At 51.0% G+C, this 21,614-nt stretch overlaps 1 protein-coding gene across 3 annotated transcripts in view; it reads right to left on the bottom strand.

Annotated features, from left to right (window-relative positions):
* rab11fip4a (RAB11 family interacting protein 4 (class II) a) overlaps positions 1-21,614 on the bottom strand; it is a 375,285-nt gene that overhangs the window by 280,059 nt on the left and 73,612 nt on the right. For all 3 annotated transcript variants that reach the window (XM_072483892.1, XM_072483889.1, XM_072483890.1), the window contains exon 4: positions 19,978-20,204. In XM_072483892.1, coding sequence (XP_072339993.1) covers positions 19,978-20,204 — 227 coding nt within the window. The remainder of the gene's footprint in view (positions 1-19,977; positions 20,205-21,614) is intronic.

Below are 21,614 nucleotides of genomic sequence, written 5' to 3'. Positions count from 1 at the left end.
GCCGGATCCCTGGCTGATTTCCCCCCTCTCTCTAACCCAGGGATCACTGGGCAGTGATCAGGAGCAGGACCCCTGGCTGATTTCCCCTCTCTCTCTCTAACCCAGGGATCACTGGACAGTGATCAGGAGCAGGAACCCTGGCTGATGTCCCCTCTCTCTCTCTCTAACCCAGGGATCACTGGACAGTGATCAGGAGCAGGAACCCTGGCTGATTTCCCCTCTCTCTCTCTAACCCAGGGATCACTGGACAGTGATCAGGAGCAGGAACCCTGGCTGATTTCCCCTCTTTCTCTCTAACCCAGGGATCACTGGACAGTGATCAGGAGCAGGAACCCTGGCTGATTTCCCCTCTCTCTCTAACCCAGGGATCACTGGACAGTGATCAGGAGCAGGAACCCTGGCTGATTTCCCCTCTTTCTCTCTAACCCAGGGATCACTGGACAGTGACCAGGAGCAGGAACCCTGGCTGATTTCCCCTCTCTCTCTAACCCAGGGATCACTGGACAGTGATCAGGACCAGGAACCCTGGCTGATTTCCCCCCTCTCTCTCTAACCCAGGGATCACAGGACAGTGATCAGGAGCAGGAACCCTGGCTGATTTCCCCCCCCCCCTCTCTAACCCAGGGATCACTGGACAGTGATCAGGAGCAGGAACCCTGGCTGATTTCTCCTCTCTCTCTCTAACCCAGGGATCACTGGACAGTGATCAGGAGCAGGAACCCTGGCTGATTTCCCCTCTCTCTGTCTAACCCAGGGATCACTGGACAGTGATCAGGAGCAGGAACCCTGGCTGATTTCCCCCCTCTCTCTAACCCAGGGATCACTGGACAGTGATCAGGAGCCGGAATCCTGGCTGATTTCCCCTCTCTCTCTAACCCAGGGATCACTGGACAGTGATCAGCAGCAGGAACCCTGGCTGATTTCCCCCCTCTCTCTCTAACCCAGGGATCACTGGACAGTGATCAGGAGCAGGAACCCTGGCTGATGTCCCCTCTCTCTCTCTCTAACCCAGGGATCACTGGACAGTGATCAGGAGCCGGATCCTGGCTGATTTCCCCTCTCTCTCTAACCCAGGAATCACTGGACAGTGATCAGGAGCAGGAACCCTGGCTGATTTCCCCTCTTTCTCTCTAACCCAGGGATCACTGGACAGTGATCAGGAGCAGAAACCCTGGCTGATTTCCCCTCTCTCTCTAACCCAGGGATCACTGGACAGTGATCAGGAGCAGGAACCCTGGCTGATTTCCCCCCCCCCCTCTCTAACCCAGGGATCACTGGACAGTGATCAGGAGCAGGAACCCTGGCTGATTTTCCCTCACTCTCTAACCCAGGGATCACTGGACAGTGATCAGGAGCAGGGACCCTGGCAGATTTCCTCTCTCTCTCTTACCCAGGGATCACTGGACAGTGAATAGGAGCAGGAACCCTGGCTGATTTCCCCCCTCTCTCTAACCCAGGGGTCACTGGACAGTGATCAGGAGCAGGAAGCCTGGCTGATTTCCCCTCTCTCTCTAACCCAGGGATCACTGGACAGTGATCAGGAGCAGGAACCCTGGCTGATTTCCCCACTCTCTCTCTAACCCAGGGATCACTGGACAGTGATCAGGAGCACGAACCCTGGCTGATTTCCCCTCTCCCTCTGACCCAGGGATCACTGGACAGTGATCAGGAGCAGGAGCCCTGGCTGATTTCCCCTCTCTCTCTAACCCAGGGATCACTGGACAGTGATCAGGAGCAGGAACCCTGGCTGATTTCCCCTCTCTCTCTCTAACCCAGGGATCACTGGACAGTGATCAGGAGCAGGAACCCTGGCTGATTTCTCCTCTCTCTCTCTAACCCAGGGATCACTGGACAGTGATCAGGAGCAGGAACTCTGGCTGATTTCCCCTCTCTCTCTAAGCTAGGGATCACTGGACAGTGATCAGGAGCAGGAACCCTTGCTGATTTCCTCGCTCTCTAACCTATGGATCACTGGACAGTGATCAGGAGCAGGAACCCTGGCTGATTTTCTCTCTCTCTCTAACCCAGGGATCACTGGACAGTGATCAGGAGCAGGAACGCTGGCTGATTTCCCCCCTCTCTCTCTCTAACCCAGGGATCACTGGACAGTGATCAGGAGCAGGAACCCTGGCTGATTTCCCCTCTCTCTCTAACCCAGGGATCACTGGACAGTGATCAGGAGCAGGAACCCTGGCTGATTTCCCCTCTCTCTCTAACCCAGGGATCACTGGACAGTGATCAGGAGCAGGAACCCTGGCTGATTTCCTCTCTCTCTCTCTAACCCAGGGATCACTGGACAGTGATCAGTGGCAGGAACCCTGGCTGATTTCCCCTCTCTCTCTATCCCAGGGATCACTGGACAGTGATCAGGAGCAGGAACCCTGGCTGATTTCCCCCCTCTCTCTCTAACCCAGGGATCACTGGACAGTGATCAGGAGCAGGAACCCTGGCTGATTTCCCCTCTCTCTCTCTCTAACCCAGGGATCACTGGACAGTGATCAGGAGCAGGAACACTGGCTGATTTGCCCTCTCTCTCTCTCTAACCCAGGGATCACTGGACAGTGATCAGGAGCAGGAACACTGGCTGATTTGCCCTCTCTCTCTCTCTCTCTAACCCAGGGATCACTGGACAGTGATCAGGAGCAGGAACCCTGGCTGATTTCCTCTCTCTCTCTCTAACCCAGGGATCACTGGACAGTGATCAGTGGCAGGAACCCTGGCTGATTTCCCCTCTCTCTCTAACCCAGGGGTCACTGGACAGTGATCAGGAGCAGGAACCCTGGCTGATTTCCCCTCTCTCTCTCTCTAACCCAGGGATCACTGGACAGTGATCAGGAGCAGGAACCCTGGCTCATTTCCCATCTCTCTCTAACCCGGGATCACTGGACAGTGATCAGGAGCAGGAACCCTGGCTGATTTCCCCTCTCTCTCTAACCCAGGGATCACTGGACAGTGATCAGGAGCAGGAACCCTGGCTGATTTCCCCTCTCTCTCTCTCTAACCCAGGGGTCACTGGACAGTGATCAGGAGCAGGAACCCTGGCTGATTTCCTCTCTCTCTCTCGAACCCAGGGATCACTGGACAGTGATCAGGAGCAGGAACCCTGGCTGATTTCCCCCTCTCTCTAACCCAGGGATCACTGGACAGTGATCAGGAGCAGGAACCCTGGCTGATTTCCTCTCTCTCTCTCTAACCCAGGGATCACTGGACAGTGATCAGGAGCCGGAAGCCTGGCTGATTTCCCCTCTCTCTCTAACCCAGGGATCACTGGACAGTGATCAGGGGCAGGAACCCTGGCTGATTTTCCCTCTCTCTCTCTAACCCAGGGATCACTGGACAGTGATCAGGAGCATGAACCCTGGCTGATTTCCCCTCTCCCTCTAACCCAGGGGTCACTGGACAGTGATAAGGAGCAGGAACCCTGGCTGATTTCCCCTCTCTCTCTAACCCAGGGATCACTGGACAGAGATCAGGAGCAGGGACCCTGGCAGATTTCCTCTCTCTCTCTTACCCAGGGATCACTGGACAGTGATCAGGAGCAGGAACCCCGGCTGATTTCCCCCCTCTCTCTAACCCAGGGATCACTGGACAGTGATCAGGAGCAGGAGCCCTGGCTGATTTCCCCTCTCTCGCTAACCCAGGGATCACTGGACAGTGATCAGGAGCAGGAACCCTGGCTGATTTCCCCTCTCTCTCTCTAACCCAGGGATCACTGGACAGTGATCAGGAGCAGGAACCCTGGCTGATTTCCCCTCTCTCTCTAACCCAGGGATCACTGGACAGTGATCAGGAGCAGGAACCCTGGCTGATTTCCCCTCTCTCTCTAACCCAGGGATCACTGGACAGTGATCAGGAGCAGGAACCCTGGCTGATTTCCCCTCTCTCTCTAACCCAGGGATCACTGGACAGTGATCAGGAGCAGGAACCCTGGCTGATTTCCCCTCTCTCTCTAACCCGGGGATCACTGGACAGTGATGAGGAGCAGGAACCCTGGCTGATTTACCCTCTCTCTCTAACGCGGGATCACTGTGCAGTGATCAGGAGCAGGAACCCTGGCTGATTTCCCCTCTCTCTCTAACCCAGGGATCACTGGACAGTGATCAGGAGCAGGAACCCTGGCTGATTACCCCTCTCTCTCTAACCCAGGGATCACTGGACAGAGATCAGGAGCAGGAACCCTGGCTGATTTCCTCTCTCTCTCTAACCCAGGGATCACTGGACAGTGATCAGGAGCAGGAACCCTGGCTGATTTCCCCTCTCTCTCTCTAACCCAGGGATCGCTGGACAGTGATCAGGAGCAGGAACCCTGGCTGATTTCCCCTCTCTCTCTAACCCAGGGATCACTGGACAGTGATCAGGAGCAGGAACCCTGGCTGATTACCCCTCTCTCTCTAACCCAGGGATCACTGGACAGAGATCAGGAGCAGGAACCCTGGCTGATTTCCTCTCTCTCTCTAACCCAGGGATCACTGGACAGTGATCAGGAGCAGGAACCCTGGCTGATTTCCCCTCTCTCTCTAACCCAGGGATCACTGGACAGTGATCAGGAGCAGGAACCCTGGCTGATTTCCCCTCTCTCTCTAACCCAGGGATCACTGGACAGTGATCAGGAGCAGGAACCCTGGCTGATTTCCCCTGTCTCTCTAACCCAGGGATCACTGGACAGTGATCAGGAGCAGGAACCCTGGCTGATTTCCCCTCTCTCTCTAACCCAGGGATCACTGGACAGTGATCAGGAGCAGGAACCCTGGCTGATTTCCCCTCTCTCTCTAACCCAGGGATCACTGGACAGAGATCAGGAGCAGGAACCCTGGCTGGTTTAAGACGATAAAACTGTAAGAAATCGGAGCAGAGATACTTCCGGTGACGGCCACGGAGAAGCAGGTCGTAGATTTGATAGCTCCCACCCGTGACGGACTTTTGGACCTTTTCCCCTCGTTTTTTCCGGATTTTATGGGATAAATTGGTGAAGAGTGAGACAGTAAGGAGAAATCCCCCACCGGTGTATGGAGAATTGGACCAGAAGTGGGCGTGTGAGACAACAAAGTCCTATAAGGGAGACGCAAGCAGAGCTGGCTACGCGGGAAAGCGTGGCGGAGGGCAAGGGCCGCGGGGAGACGGCACAGTGGTCGACGGAGCAGCTGGTGAAGTTTTTCGAGGATTGCTTCGCCGAGCTGAAGAAGGACACGCTGGACCCGATTAAGGCTTCAATTGATCAAGTGGTTCAGAATCAGGAAACCCACGGGAGAGCGATCCAGGAGGTGGAACAAAAGGTGTCCGAGCACGAGGAGCATATAACCGTGCTGGAAAACAAGGTGGGGATGATGAACGACCGCCAGAAAAGAATGCAGGAGAAGCTGGAGGACATGGAGAATAGGTCCAGGAGGCAGAATCTTAGAATTGTCGGCCTCCCGGAAGGCAGTGAGGGATCGGATGCGAGGGCCTATGTGACGGACATGTTGGAGAAGTTGATGGGGGCTGGGGCGTTCCCTCGGCCCCTGGAATTGGACAGAGCGCACAGAGCCCTCGCGAGGAAGCCCCGAGCAAACGAGCCGCTGAGGGCCATGACGGTACGCTTTCACCGTTTCCTGGACAAGGAACACAGTCTGCGGTGGGCCAAGAAAGAACGGAGCAGCAAGTGGGAGAACGGTGAGTTGCGCATTTATCAGGACCTGGGAGCGGATCTGGCCAAGAGGCGAGCTGGGTTCAATCGGGCAAAAACGACCCTCTTTAAGAAGGGGGTGAAGTTCGGGATGCTGTACCCAGCCCGTCTGTGGGTCACACATGAGGAACGGGACTTCTGCTTTGAAACGCCAGACGAAGATGGACTTTTATTAAAGAAATGAAGCTGGAGGCGAATTAAAAGACACTGAAGCCTTGGAGAAGTACTGTGGCGGCGATTTGTGGAGCTGGATTGTATAAATATAAGTAGCTCTATGTGAAATAATGGGCTGTGTGGATGGCTAAAGGTAACTTTGTCTAGCAGGGAGCTGGTTAGAGGGGGGCTGGGCTTTGAATTTGGTTCTGCTTTTTGGGTGACTATTTTTCTAAAGTGATTGTTTCTTCACTGTTTTTTTCTGATGTTTGTTTACTGGGGAATGTGATGCTTTTAAAATGTTTATTCATCTGGGGGAGAGAGAGGAGAGAACAATAGGGAGACAGACTGCTTGGTGCCAGGGGCGGGAGCTATCGAGTCAGCAAGGGTCAGCTGACTCTTGAAAGCGCAGTGGGGGGTGAACAGGTGTTAAGCTGGAGCTTGACTTTGGGGATTGGGTTTTTAGAGCTGTTGCTGCGGGGGGGGGGGGGGTAGGGGGAGAGCTGCTTTGCTGGCAGGGGAGGAACTGTTACTAGGGGACAAATGGGAGGTCGGGAACGGCATATGCCCAAGGGGGGGCTCGAGGAAGCGGAGGGCGCGAGCTCGAGGCTGGCCTAAAAAGGGTGATAGCTAGTCGGCGGTGGGGGGGGGGGGGGGGGGGGCTCCCGACCAGGCTGATTACATGGAACATCAGAGGGTTGAATGGCCGGTCAAGAGGGCTCGCGTGTTTGCACATTTGAGGGAACTCAACTGGTGTTGGGTGGAGGTGTTGAGTTTGGGTAGGGTGCTCTTTCCAAGAGCCGGTGCAGACTCAAAGGGCCGAATGGCCTCCTTCTGCACTGTAAATTCAATGATAATCTATGATTGATCTAGGACAAAGGTTCGGCACAACATCGTGGGCCGAAGGGCCTGTTCTGTGCTGTATTTTCTATGTTCTATGTTCTATGTTCTATGTTTTCTATGTTATGTTCTATGAACTGAAGGCGGACGTGTCAATGCTACAAGAGACACACCTAAAGGTTACAGACCAGACGAGATTCCAGAAGGGGTGGGTTAGCCAAGTGTTCCACTCAGGGCTGGACTCAAAGACCAGGGGAGTAGCGATCTTGATCAGCAAACGAGTGGCATTCGAGGCAGGGAGCATCGTGTCAGACACGGGGGATAGGTACATAATGGTGAGTGGGAAGCTGGAGGGGGTGCAAGTGGTATTCGTGAACGTATATGCTCCGAATTGGGACGACATGGAATTTATGAGGCAGGTGTTAGGTAAGATCCCAGACTTAGAGTCACATAACCTGATCATGGGAGGGGCTTCAACACAGTCATTATCCGGAATTGGACCGGTCAAAATCCAGGACAGGGAGGAGCTCGGCTGCGGCAAAGGAATTGAAGGGTTTATGGAACAGATCGGGGGAGTAGACTCATGGATGTTTGCACGACCAAGGGCAAAGGAATTTTCCTTTTTCTCACATGTCCTCAAGGTATACTCTCGCATCGACTTTTTTGTTCTGAGCAGGGCGCTAATACTGGAGGTGGTGGATATTGAGTACTCGGCAATCGCAGTGTTGGATCATGCCCCGCACTGGGTGGAGAGAGGGCAACGCCCGCTGTGGAGACTGGATGTGGGGTTGCTAGTGGATGAAGCGATCTGTGGGCGGGATAACAAGTCCATTCAGAAAGAGACCGAGGTACTGGCATTTGCCTCCCTGGTAGCCCGGAGACGGATTTTATTAATGTGGAGGGACTCAAAACCACCGAGCGTGGAGACCTGGGTTAGCGACATGGCGGGGTTCCTCAGCCTGGAGCGAATAAAGTTCGCCTTGAGAGGGTCCTTGATGGGGTTCTCCCGGCGGTGGCAACCTTTCCTTGACTTTCTAGGGGAGCAGTAAGTGTCAGCAGCAGCAGCATCCTGGGGCGGGGGGGGAGGGGGAGGGGGGGTTCAGGTAGGGGGGGTTAGCGTTGATATAATGTGAGTTGGGCATGGAGACAAAACCCACCTTGTTCTGTTTAAAAAAAATAATTCTGTTTTGTAAGTAGTTTTATTGTAAGCTTTGGGCTATGCTTATTGTTATTTTGTATTACTATCTGTATTTCTATTTTTGTTATGTAAAAACGCTGATTGGAAAAACTTGAATAAAACATTTATTTTTAAAAAACAAGTCCATTCAGAACTATAGATATAGAAGGATAGGTTAGTGGAGGAGATACTCCAGGTGGACAGGAGATACACGGAGGCCCCGGACGCGGGGCTACTGAGGGAGCGGCGGAGGTTACAGGCGGAGTTTGGGCTGTTGACTACAGGGAAAGTAGTGGAACAGTTGAGGAAGGCAAGGGGGGCGATCTATGATTACAGGGAAAAGGCAAACAGAATGTTGGCGCACCAGCTCGGGAAAAGAGAGGCGGCCAGGGAGATAGGTAAAGTAAAGAGTAGAGGCGGGAATACTGTCCTGGACCCAGCAGGGGTGAACGAGATGTTTAAGGACTTTACAGTAAATTATATGAGGCGGAACCCCCGGCTGGGGTGGAGGGAACGAGGCAGTTTCTGGATCAGTTGAGGTTCCCGAGGGTGGAGGAGGACCAGGCGGAGGGGCTGGGAGCCCCATTGAGATTGAGGAAATAATCAAGGGGCTGGAGGGCATGCAGTCGGGCTGGGCCCCGGGGCCTGACGGCTACCCGGTGGAATTCTATAAGAAGTTTTCAGAGATATTGAGCCCACTGCTGTTGAGGACATTTAATGAAGCAAGAGAGAAGGGAGTCCTCCCCCCAACAATGTCGCAGGCCTCGATCTCATTGATCCTGAAACGGGAGAAGGATCCGGAGCAATGCGGGTCATACAGGCCGATTTCTCTACTGAATGTGGATGCCAAACTGCTGGCTAAGATACTGGCCACAAGGATAGAGGACTGTGTCCCGGGGGTGATAGGGGAAGACCAGAAGGGATTTGTAAAGGGCAGGCAACTCAAGGCTGTCATGATATGCAGACACACACATAATGATATACAGACAGGCACAGACAAGCAGCTAATGGACACAGAGAACGGGACATGACCAATAAGCAGTCAGGACACTCAGGGATGGTATCTCACTACAAAAGACACGAGGCTCTCACACTCCGCCTCTTTCCACTGATGAACATCTGGAGAGTGAGTCAGGGTGTATGCACAGTGTCACACCTCCAGCACGTGGCTAAGAGCTAGTCTGGTTCAGTCAGACAGAGTAACCACACTTAAGTTAGCAGAGAGTCGAACTCACAGAGAACTGTGCTAACTGTGCTATTAGTTCAATAAACTTCAAGGTCTGGAGTATCTTTCTGATCTAAGCTGCAACCAGTTGCAGCCAGTATTAGACCAGTGTGCCTAACACGACAAACGCCAATATTCAAAGGCTTTTAAACATTATTATGATACCCTCAGAAGGAGAGGAGGTGGAGGTGCTGGTAGCGATGGATGCGGAGAAGGCGTTTGATTGGGTGGAGTGGAATTAACTGTGGGAGGCGCTGGGAAGGTTTGGGTTTGGTGGGGGCTTTATTGGCTGGGGGCGGTTGCTCTATCAGGCACCAGTAGCGAGTGTGCGTACGGACCGGCTGAGGTTGGGGTATTTTAAACTACACCGAGGGACGAGGCAAGGGTGCCCCCTCTCCCCGGTACTGTTTGCTTTGGCCATAGAGCCATTGGCCATGGCGTTAAGAGCCTCTAGGAACTGGAAAGGGCTGGTTCGGGGTTGGGGGGGGCGGGGAGAGCTATCGGTGGGGGGAGAGCTTTCGGTATCTGGGAATCCAGGTGGCCCGGGAATGGGAGGTACTACACAAGTTAAACCTATCCCGGCTGGTAGAACAAATGGAAGGGGACTTTAAGAGATGGGACATGCTCCCGCTATCACTGGCAGGGAGGGTACAGACCGTGAAAATGACGGTCCTCCCCAGATTTCTGTTTGTCTTTCAGTGCCTCCCCATCTTCATCCCAAAGGCCTTTTTCAAGCGGGTGAATAAGATTATTTTGGGCTTTGTGTGGGCGAGTAAAACCCCGCGAGTGAAGAGAGTGTTGCTGGAGCGCAGTCAGGGGGAGGGTGGGTGGGCGCGGCCGAACTTCTGCAATTACGACTGGGCAGCTAATATAGCCATTAGGAAGTGGGTAGTGGGGGAGGGGGTCAAAGAACAAAAAAGAACAAAGAAAATTACAGCACAGGAACAGGCCCTTCGGCCCTCCCAGCCTGCGCCGATCCAGATCCTTTATCTAAACCTGTCGCCTATTTTCCAAGGATCTACCTCCCTCTGTTCCCCGCCCGTTCATATATCTGTCTAGATGCATCTTAAATGATGCTATCGTGCCCGCCTCTACCACCTCCGCTGGCAAAGCGTTCCAGGCACCCACCACCCTCTGCGTAAAAAACTTTCCACGCACATCTCCCTTAAACTTTCCCCCTCTCACCTTTGAATGGTGACCCCTTGTAATTGACACCCCCACTCTTGGAAAAAGCTTGTTGCTATCCACCCTGTCCATACCTCTCATAATTTTGTGGACCTCAATCAGGTCCCCCCTCAACCTCCGTCTTTCCAACGAAAACAATCCTAATCTACTCAACCTTTCTTCATAGCTAGCACCCTCCATACCAGGCAACATCCTGGTGAACCTCCTCTGCACCCTCTCTAAAGCATCCACATCCTTCTGGTAATGTGGCGACCAGAACTGCACGCAGTATTCCAAATGTGGCCTAACCAAAGTCCTATACAACTGTAACATCGCCTGCCGACTCTTGTACTCAATACCCCGTCCGATGAAGGAAAGCATGCTGTATGCCTTCTTGACCATTCTATCGACCTGCGTTGCCACCTTCAGGGTACAATGGACCTGAACTCCCAGATCTTTCTGTACATCAATTTCCCCCAGGACTCTTCCATTGACCGTATAGTCCGCTCTTGAATTAGATCTTCCAAAATGCATCACCTCGCATTTGCCTGGATTGAACTTCATCTGCCATTTCTCTGCCCAACTCTCCAATCTATTTATATTTTGCTGTATTCTCGGACAGTCCTCCTCTCTATCTGCAACTCCACCATTCTTAGTATCATCTGCAAACTTGCTAATCAGACCACCTATACCTTCGTCCAGATCATTTATGTATATCACAAACAACAGTGGTCCGAGCACGGATCCCTGTGGAACACCACTAGTCACCTTTCTCCATTTTGAGACACTCCCTTCTACCACCACTTCTGTCTCCTGTTGCCCAGCCAGTTCTTTATCCATCTAGCTAGTACCACCCTGAACCCCATACGACTTCACTTTTTCCATCAACCTGCCATGGGAAACTTTATCAAACGCCTTACTGAAGTCCATGTATATGACATCTACAACCCTTCCCTTATCAATAAACGTTGTCACTTCCTCAAAGAATTCTATTAGGTTTGTAAGACATGACCTTCCCTGCACAAAACCATGCTGCCTATCACTGATAAGTCTATTTTCTTCCAAATGTGAATAGATCCTATCCCTCAGTATCTTCTCCAACAGTTTGCCTACCACTGACGTCAAGCTCACAGGTCTATAATTCCCTGGATTATCCCTGCTACCCTCCTTAAACAAAGGGACAACATTAGCAATTCTTCATTCCTCCAGGACCTCACCCGTGCTCAAGGATGCTGCAAAGATATCTGTTAAGGCCCCAGCTATTTCGTCCCTCGCTTCCCTCAGTAACCTGGGATAGATCCCATCCGGACCTGGGGACTTGTCCACCTTAATGCCTTTTAGAATACCCAAAACCTTCCCCTTCCTTATGCCGACTTGACCTAGAGTATTTAAACATCCATCCCTAGCCTCAACATCCGTCATGTCCCTCTCCTTGGTGAATACCGATGCAAAGTACTCATTAAGAATCTCACCCATTTCCTCTGACTCCACACATAAATTCCCTCTTTTGTCTTTGAGTGGGCCAATCCTTTCTCTAGTTACCCTCTTGCTCCTTAGAAACGAATAAAAGGCTGTGATTTTCCTTAACCCTGTTAGCCAAAGATATTTCATGACCCCTTTTAGCCCTCTTTATTGAGCGTTTGAGTTTTGTCCTACTTTTCCGATATTCCTCCAAAGCTTCATCAGATTTAAGTCGCCTAGATCTTATGTATGCTTCCTTTTTCATCTTAGCTAGTCTCACAATTCCACCCGTCATCCATGGTTCCCTAATCTTGCCATTTCCATCCTCATTTTCACAGGGACATGTCTGTCCTGCACTCTAATCAACCTTTCCTTAAAAGACTCCCACATTTCAAATGTGAATTTACCCTTAAACAGCTGCTCCCAATCCACATTCCCTAGCTCCTGACGAATTTTGTTATACTTGGCCTTTCCCCAATTTAGCACTCTTTCTTTAGGACCACTCTCGTCTTTGTCCATGAGTATTCTAAAACTTACGGAATTGTGATCGCTATTCCCAAAGTAATCACCGACTGAAACTTCAACCACCTGGCCAGGATCATTCCCCAATACCAGGTCCAGTATGGCCCCTTCCCGAGTTGGACTATTGACATACTGCTCTAAAAAACTCTCCTGGATGCTCCTTACAAATTCTGCTCCATCTACGCCTCCAACACTACATGAGCCCGATTCAATATTGGGGAAGTTAAAATCTCCCATCACAACCACCCTATTGCTCCTACATTTTTCAATAATCTGTCTACATATTTGTACCTCTACTTCACGCTCGCTTTTGGGAGGCCTGTAGTAAAGTCCCAACAATGTTACTGCACCCTTCCTATTTCTTAGCTCTACCCATATTGCCTCAGTGCTCGAATCCTCCATCGTGCCCTCCTTAATCACAGCTGTGATATCATCTCTGACCAATAATGCAACTCCTCCACCCCTTTTACCTCCCTCACTATCCCTCCTGAAGCATCTATACCCTGGGATATATAGTTGCCAGTCTTGCCCTTCCCTCAACCAAGTTTCCGTAATACCAATAACATCATATTCCCAGGTACTAATCCAAGCCCTAAGTTCATCTGCCTCACCTGCTACACTTCTCGCATTGAAACAAATGCACCTCAGACCACCTGTCCCTTTGCGTCCATCATCTCTTCCCTGTCTACTCTTCCCCTTAGTCACATTGAGTTTATTATCTAGTACCTCACTGGCTTTAGTTGCTGCCTCTTTACTGACCTCTAACTTGCTAATCTGGGGCGGGATTCTCCGACCCCTCGCCGGGGCGGAGAATCGCCAGGGGCTGGTGTGAATCCCGCCTCCACCGTGTCCCAAAGTCTCTGCCACCAGAGATTTGGCGGGGGCAGGAATCGCGCCGTGCCGGTCGGCGGGGGCGGGAATCACACCGCACCGGTCAGCGGGCCCACTCCCACCGATTCTCCGGCCCGCGATGGGCCGAAGTCCCGTTGCTGGAATGCCTGTCCCGCCAGCGTGGATTAAACCACCTTTTGAACAAGGTGGCGCGGGCAGGTTCCGGGGGTTGCCCCCACGGTGGCCTGGCCCACGATCGGGGCCCACCGATCCGCGGGTGGGCCTGTGCCGTGGGGCACTCTTTTTCTTCCGCCTTCGCCATGGTCTTCACTATGGCGGAGGCGGAAGAGACCCCCTCCCCTGCGCATGCGCGGGGATGATGTCAGCAGCCGCTGACGCTCCCGCGCCGACCCGCGTCGCCCGGCCAAGACCTTTCGGTGCCAGCTGGTGGAGCGGAAACCGCTCCGGCGCGGGCCTAGCCCCTCAAGGTGAGGGCTTGGCCCCTAAAGGTGCAGAGACTGGGGCGGACCGACGCCGGAGTGGTTCCCGCCGCTCCATTATGCCGGAACCCCCCGCCCCGCCGGGTAGGGGAGAATCCCGCCCCTGGTTCCCATCCCCCTCCCACATTAGTTTAAAACCTCCCCAACAGTGTTAGCAAAAGCACCCCCTAGGACATCGGTTCCAATCCTGCCCAGGTGTAGACCATCCGGTTTGTAATGGTCCCATCGCCCCCAGAACCGGTTCCAATGTCCCAAAAATCTGAACCCCTCCCCCCTGCACCATCTCTCAAGCCATGTATTAATTCTGACTATTCTTGAATTTTCACTCTGACTCTCTCGTAGCACTGGTAGCAATCCTGAGATTACTACCTTTGAGGTCTTACTTTTTAACTTATCTCCTAACTCCCAAAATTCTGATTGTAGGACCTCATCCCGTTTTTACCTATATTGTTGGTGCCTATATGCACCACGACAACTGGCTGTTCACCCTCCCTCCCCCTTCAGTATGTCCTGCAGCCGATCTGAGACATCCCTGACCCGTGCACCCGGGAGGCAACATACCATTCGGGAGTCTTGTTTTCGACCACAGAAACGCCTGTCTACTCCCCTTACGATTGAATCCCCTATGACTAGAGCCCTGCCAGTCTTTTTCCCGCCCATCTGTGCAGCAGAGCCAGTCACGGTGCCATGAGCCCGGCTACTACTGCCTTCCCCTGGTGAGTCATCTCCCCCAACAGTATCCAAAACGGTATACCTGTTTTGGAGGGAGATGACCGCAGGGGACACCTGCACTGCCTTCCTGCTCTTTCTCTGCCATTTGGTCACCCATTCCCTGTCTCCCTCACCAAACCTAAACTGCGGTGTGACCAATTCACTGAACATGTTATCCACGACCGCCTCAGCATCGCGGTGTGGGAGCGGATGGAGGCAGCGTCATGTAAAGACACCAGTTTGGGAGCTCTGATAACAGCACCTCTTCCGTTCTTGCCGGCCCGATACTCCACAAGTCCGGTGGTGGTGGCGGCTCTGAGAATCTGGGGGTAGTGGAGGAGATCCAAGAGAGTGGAGGGAGCATTGGTTTGGACCCCGATTTATAATAACCATCGGTTTGTACCAGGTAGGCTGGATGGAGGGTTCCGGAGTTGGCAGAGGGCAGGAATTAGAAGGATGGGGGTCTATTTATAGACGGGAGCTTCCCCAGCTTGAAAGCCTTGGGGGCAGCACGGTAGCATTGTGGATAGCACAACTGCTTCACAGCTCCAGGGTCCCAGGTTCGATTCCCGGCTTGGGTCACTGTCTGTGCGGAGTCTGCACGTCCTCCCCGTGTGTGCGTGGGTTTCCTCCGGGTGCTCCGGTTTCCTCCCACAGTCCAAAGATGTGCAGGTTAGGTGGATTGGCCATGGTAAATTGCCCATAGTGTCCAAAACTACCCTTAGTGTTGGGTGGGGTTATTGGGTTCTGGGGATAGGGTGGAGGTGTTGACCTTGGGTAGGGTGCTCTTTCCAAGAGCAGGTGCAGACCCGATGGGCCGAATGGCCTCCTTCTGCACTGTAAATTCTATGATAAATTCTATGAGTACAAATTTGAATTGCCAGCAGGGAATGGTTTCAGGTATTTGCAGGTGTGCGACTTCCTGAGAAAGCAGGTTCCGGCCTTTCCGCTGCTGCCGCCACGGGGGATACGGGATAGAGTAGTCTCCAGTACCTGGGTGGGAGGGGGGAAGGTATCGGATATTTACCAGGATCTTTCGGAGGCGGAGGAAACTCCGGTGGAGGAGTTTAAGGGCAAGTGGGTGGACGAGCTCAGAGGAGAGATAGAGGCAGGTCTATGGGCAGATGCCCTAAGCAGGGTTAATACCTCCTCATCGTGCGCCAGGCTTAGCCTGATACAATTTAAGGTAGTCCACCGGGCACACATGACAGCGGCTAGGATGAGCAGGTTTTCCGGGGTAGAGGACAGGTGTGCGAGGTGCGTGGGAAGCCCAGCAAATCATGTCCACATATTTTGGGCATGCCCGAAGCTTAGAGGGTTTTGCTAAGGCTATGTCCATGGTACTAAAAACACGGGTGGTGCCGAGTCCGGAGGTGGCGATCTTTGGAGTGTTGGAAGAGCCGGGAGTTCAGGGGGCAAAAGAGGCCGACGTCCTGGCCTTTGCCTCCCTGGTAGCCCGGAGACGGATCTTGTTAATGTGGAGGGACTCGAAGCCCCCGAGTGTAGAGACCTGGTTAGTGACATGGCTGGGTTTCTCAGTCTCGAGAAAATAAAGTTCGCCCCAAGAGGGTCAATGTTAGGGTTCACCCGGAGGTGGCAGCCGTCCGTTGACTTTCTCGGGGAAAATTAAAATGTCAGCAGATGCAGAATTCCGGGGGGGGGGATTGTTGTTGTATGGTTGAGGTGTGTGAATATTGAGATGGGGGGGGGGGGGGACATTTTCCATGTTGATATCATTGTCTGTTATTTTTATAAAAATTTTCAAATACCTCAATAAAAATATTTTTTTTAAAAGACATCGAAGCAGAATTAGGCCACTCGGCCCATCGAATCTGCTCCGCCATTCAATCATGGCTGATATGTTTCTGATCCCCATTCTCCTGCCTTTTTCCCATACCCCCTCCTTATGTCCTCTTCACAATTTACTTTCCCACCTATCTTTGTTCCATCAGAAAATTTCTAAACCACCTCTTCATCCAAGTCAATTATATAAATTGTAAAAAGTTGAGGCTCCAGCACTGATCACAGTTAACGAGCCAAACTCCAATCCATACAAATATGTTACCCTCTACACCGTGAGCTTTTGTTTACTGAAATAACCTTTGATGTGGCACCTTAACAAATGCCTCCTGGAAATCTAAGTACATCCACAGAGTCCCCGTTATCCAAGCAGCTGTTAGGTCTTCAAAGAACTCCAATAAATTATGTAGGGTGCTCTTTCCAAGGGCCGGTGCTCACTCGATGGGATGAATGGCCTCCTTCTTATAGAAACATATAAGATTATGAAGGGAATAGATAGGATAGATGCGGGCAGGTTGTTTCCACTGGCGGGTGAAAGCAGAACTAGGGGGCATAGCCTCAAAATAAGGGGAAGTAGATTTAGGACGGAGTGTAGGAGGAACTTCTTCACCCAAAGGGTTGTGAATCTATGGAATTATTTGACCAGTGAAGCAGTAGAGGCTCCTTCATTAAATGTTTTTAAGATAAAGATAGATAGTTTTTTGAAGAATAAAGGGATTAAGGGTTATGGTGTTCGGGCCGGAAAGTGGAGCTGAGTCCACAAAAGATCAGCCATGATCTCATTGAATGGTGGAGCAGGCTCGAGGGGCCAGATGGCCTACTCCTGCTCCTAGTTCTTATGTTCTTATGTTCTTCTGAAACCTAGGGATTCTAAATTGGTTAAACATGATTTCCCACAAAACCATGTTGACTCTGCCTGTTATAACATCGTTTATAGTGGATTCAAACATTTTCCCTCTGACGGATGTTAAGCTAACCGGTCTGTAGTTTCCCTCTTTCTGTCTTCCTCCCTTTTTGAATAAAGGAGTTACATTTGCTATTTTCCAATCTAATGGAATATTCCTTGGAGCTAGGGAATTTTGGAAAATTAAAACAAATGCATCAATTATCTCATTAGTTACTTCTGACAAGACCCTGGGATGAAGTCCATCTGGACCAGAGGATTTATCAGCCTGCAGATCCAACAATTTACTTAGTACCACTTCCCTGGTGATTGTAACTTTACCAAGTTCCTCCCTGCCTTCCATTTCCTGATTTGCAGCCATTGCTCTCCAGTGAAAACTGGTGCAGAATGTTGGCTCAGTTCATTTGCCATCTCCTTATTTTCCATTATTAACTCCCCAAATTCACTTTCTACAGGACCAACACATACTTGTTAACTCTTATCCGATTTAAACATCTGTAGAAAGTCTTACTATTGGTCTTTATATTTCTGGCGAGCTTTTGCCTGTATTTTAATCATTCCCTCATTAATCTTTTTGTCAGTCTGTGCTGTTTTGTATTCCGTCCAATCTTCTGGTCCTCTTTTCTCAATTATCTCCTGTTACTTTAACTTTAGTTAACCCCGGATGGTGGGTCCCCCCCTGGAAACTTCCTTTCTCTTTCGAATGCTCGGTCCTACATGTTGGTCAGAATGAATCCGATCATTCTAGTCAAAGTATCCTGATATCACATCCTTTCTAACTTATTCCAGTATTTTCCCCTGCTCCTGACATCAAACAAACAGCCCTGTATTTCTCCATTTTAGAACAAAGAACAAAGAAAAGTACAGCACAGGAACAGGCCCTTCGGCCCTCCAAGCCTGTGCCGACCATGCTGCCCGACTAAACTAAAATCTTCTACACTTCCTGGGTCCGTATCCCTCTATTCCCATCCTATTCATGTATTTGTCAAGATGCCCCTTAAATGTCCCTATCGTCCCTGCTTCCACCACCTCCTCCGGCAGCGAGTTCCAGGCACCCACTACCCTCTGTGTAAAAAACTTGCCTCGTACATCTCCTCTAAACCTTGCCCCTCGCACCTTAAACCTATGCCCCCTAGTAATTGACCCCTCTACCCTGGGGAAAAGCCTCTGACTATCCACTCTGTCTATGCCCCTCATAATTTTGTAGACCTCTATCAGGTCTCCCCTCAACCTCCTTCGTTCCAGTGAGAACAAACCGAGTTTATTCAACCGCTCCTCATAGGTAATGCCCTCCATACCAGGCAACATTCTGGTAAATCTCTTCTGCACCCTCTCTAAAGCCTCCACATCCTTCTGGTAGTGTGGCGACCAGAATTGAACACTATACTCCAAGTGTGGCCTCTCCCTTCCTTCTTAAATAGCAGGGTTACATTTCCAGTCTGCAGGAACCTTCCAGAATCTAGAGAATTTTGAAAGATATCTGCTTTCTCTCTTGTCACCACTTTTAACGCTGTGGCGTACAGTTCATCTGCTGTCGGGGATTCATCAGCCTTTTATTCTGTCCATTTTTCAAGCACTACCTTTTCATTAATATCTATTTCTTTCATCTCCTTATGACACAAACCCCTCGGTTCCCTTGTGTTTCTGGGAGATTTTCTCTATCACCTTCCATGAAGAAAGATGCAAAGTAATTGTTTAGTTTCTCTGCCATTTCCCTGTTCTCCATTATAAATTGTCCTGTGCCCGCCTGTAATGGGCCCACGTTTGTCCTTGCTAATCCTTTCCTGTACACATACCTAAAGAACCTTTCACAGTCAACCTTTATGTTCCTCGATGTGGAGATGCCGGCGTTGGACTGGGGTGAGCACAGTACGAAGTCTTACAACACCAGGTTAAAGCCCAACAGGTTTGTTACGAATCACTAGCTTTCGGAGCGCTGCTCCTTCCTCGGGTGAATGAAGAGGTGGGTTCCAGAAACACATATATAGACAAATTCAAAGATGCAATACGATACTTTGAATGCAAGTCTTTGCAGGTAATTAAGTCTTTACAGGCCCAGACAGTGCGACTGGAGAGAGGGATAATCACAGGTTAACGAGGTGTGAATTGTCTCAGGCCAGGACAGTTGATAGGATTTCACATTAGATACTAGGATTTAGCATTAATGCTAATTAGGTTAACCCAGTCTATGTGTAAATTGAACTGATTAATACTTTATTCCCCATGTCACACACATCTCTAATGTCCAGATTTATACCGTGCCCAGCATTACCATTGCAGTTTAGTGGACTATAATTTTTCTGCTCTTTATTGTTTAACCTAGTCTACATTTTGATCCTTTGATCTTCTCTCACTGATGTACTGATCTCATCCCGTGTTAACACTGTTAACCCACCTCAGTTTCCATTTTGTCTATCCTCCCTGAGTGACAAATATCCTGAAATATTCAGTTCCCACTCTTGGTCACCCTGTAACCACGCCTTTATAATGCAATTCAATCATACCACACATCTCTATTTGTGCCGTCAAGGGACTCCTTGGGGATTAGGGTGCGGGTCGGGGATTCCCAAGGATCAGGTTCAGGGAGTAGTCAGGGATCAGGTCAAGGATTCCCCAAGCATCATAGAATCATAGAATTTACAGAGCAGAAGGAGGCCATCCAGCCGATCGAGTCTGCACCGGCCCTTGGAAAGAGCACCCAAGCCCACACCTCCACCCTAATCCCATAACCCCACCTAACCTTTTTTGGACACGAAGGGCAATTTAGCACGGCCAATCCACCTAACCTGCACGTCTTTGGACTGTGGGAGGAAACCGGAGCACCCGGAGGAAACCCACGCAGACACGGGGAGGACGTGCAGACTCCGCACAGACAGTGACCCGAGGCCGGGAATCGAATCTGGGACCCTGGAGCTGTGAAGCAATTGTGCTAACCACTGTGGTACCGTGCTGTCCGTGATAAGGGTCAGGGATTAGGATCAGGGATTCCCAGGGATCTGTGTGAGGGTCAGGGTATGAGTCACTTACTGTTCTGTGCGAGGTAGGAACAAACTGACCATCTGACTGCCCTTCCCATCCTCCCTGCCCGGCTCGGGAGCCTCTGAGCTTTGGGCATTCTCAATAGCGCTGTCCATATCCGACTCCTGTGGAATCGCCTGTTGGGCAAGTGTCATGGCGTCGTCATCGGTGTAGATTTCACCCTCACTCTCAGCTGACTCACAATCCAGGAATCCGCTGTCAGTCACCTGAGCAGACTGGAGGGAAACAAAGTCCGTTAGACAAAGAGTAAGGGTCACCTGGGAAAGATCAGGGTCACCTGGGAAAGATCAGGGTCACATGGGAAGGGTCAGGGTCACCGGGGAAGGGTCAGGGTCACCGGGGAAGGGTCAGGGTCACCTGGGAAAGATCAGGGTTACCGGGGAAGGGTCAGGGTCACATAGGAAGGGTCAAGGTCACCTGGGAAGGGTCAGGGTTACCGGGGAAGGGTCAGGGTCACATGGGAAGGGTCAAGGTCACCTGGGAAGGGTCAGGGTCACGTGGGAAAGATCAGGGTCACCTGGGGAGGGTCAGGGTCACATGGGAAAGATCAGGGTCACATGGGAAGGGTCAGGGTCACATGGGAAGGGTCAGGGTCACCGGAGAAGGGTCAGGGTCACCTGGGAAAGATCAGGGTCACCTGGGAAAGATCAGGGTCACATGGGAAAGATCAGGGTCACCTGGGAAAGATCAGGGTCACATGGGAAGGGTCAGGGTCACCGGGGAAGGGTCAGTGTCACATGGGAAAGATCAGGGTCACATGGGAAAGATTAGGGTTACCGTGGACGGGTCAGGGTCACATGTAAAGATCAGGGTCACATGGGAAAGATCAGGGTCACATTGGAAGGGTCAGGGTCACATGGGAAAGATCAGGGTCACATGGGAAGGGTCAGGGTCACCGGAGAAGGGTGAGGGTCACATGGGAAGTGTTAGGGTCACATGGGAAAGATCAGGGTCACATGGGAAGGGTCAGGGTCACCGGAGAAGGGTCAGGGTCACATGGGAAATAACAGGGTCACATGGGAAATAACAGGGTCACACGGGGTCAGCAATTGTCAGGCGAGTATACGTTCCTGTAAAACTATTCAAACAATTATTCTCTCAAACCCCAAGCCCGCTAATTACAGACAGAAAATACTATTACAATCCCTGACCAGATTATAACAGTGGCTCGGTTACTGGACCAAAACCCCAATATTTGATTTTAACTTTGTAAGACTGAGGAAAGGATCCCTTGCTGCAGGAATGTTTTCACCAAAATAGGGATACGGTAAATTCAAACAGAGCTTTATTACTGACACAGTATTAAAATATCTTTAACATCACACAAGAAAATAGCTACAATTACCCCTTAAACAAGGCTGATCAATAGTGACACAATAAACCGTGACTGCTATCTTTATTCCCACTCCAACAACCATCTCAGGTCCCAATACACTGTTAAATACAGTTAACACTCAGGAATACCTGTTGTACAGAGATGTCTGGATACTCTACTTTGAGAGAGATCTTTTGGCTGCTTTAAAGAAAATTACTGAATCCTGTCAGAACCAAACTTTGGCTGTATTTCTTCAGCAGCTGCTTCAGCTTGTTTCAGTTCACCTTCTAGCCGCACCATTCTGAACTGC

The sequence above is a fragment of the Scyliorhinus torazame genome, chromosome 18 (assembly GCF_047496885.1).
Source record: "Scyliorhinus torazame isolate Kashiwa2021f chromosome 18, sScyTor2.1, whole genome shotgun sequence".
In the NCBI taxonomy this organism is placed as follows: domain Eukaryota; kingdom Metazoa; phylum Chordata; class Chondrichthyes; order Carcharhiniformes; family Scyliorhinidae; genus Scyliorhinus; species Scyliorhinus torazame.
This window is presented reverse-complemented; position numbering and strand designations above follow the sequence as displayed.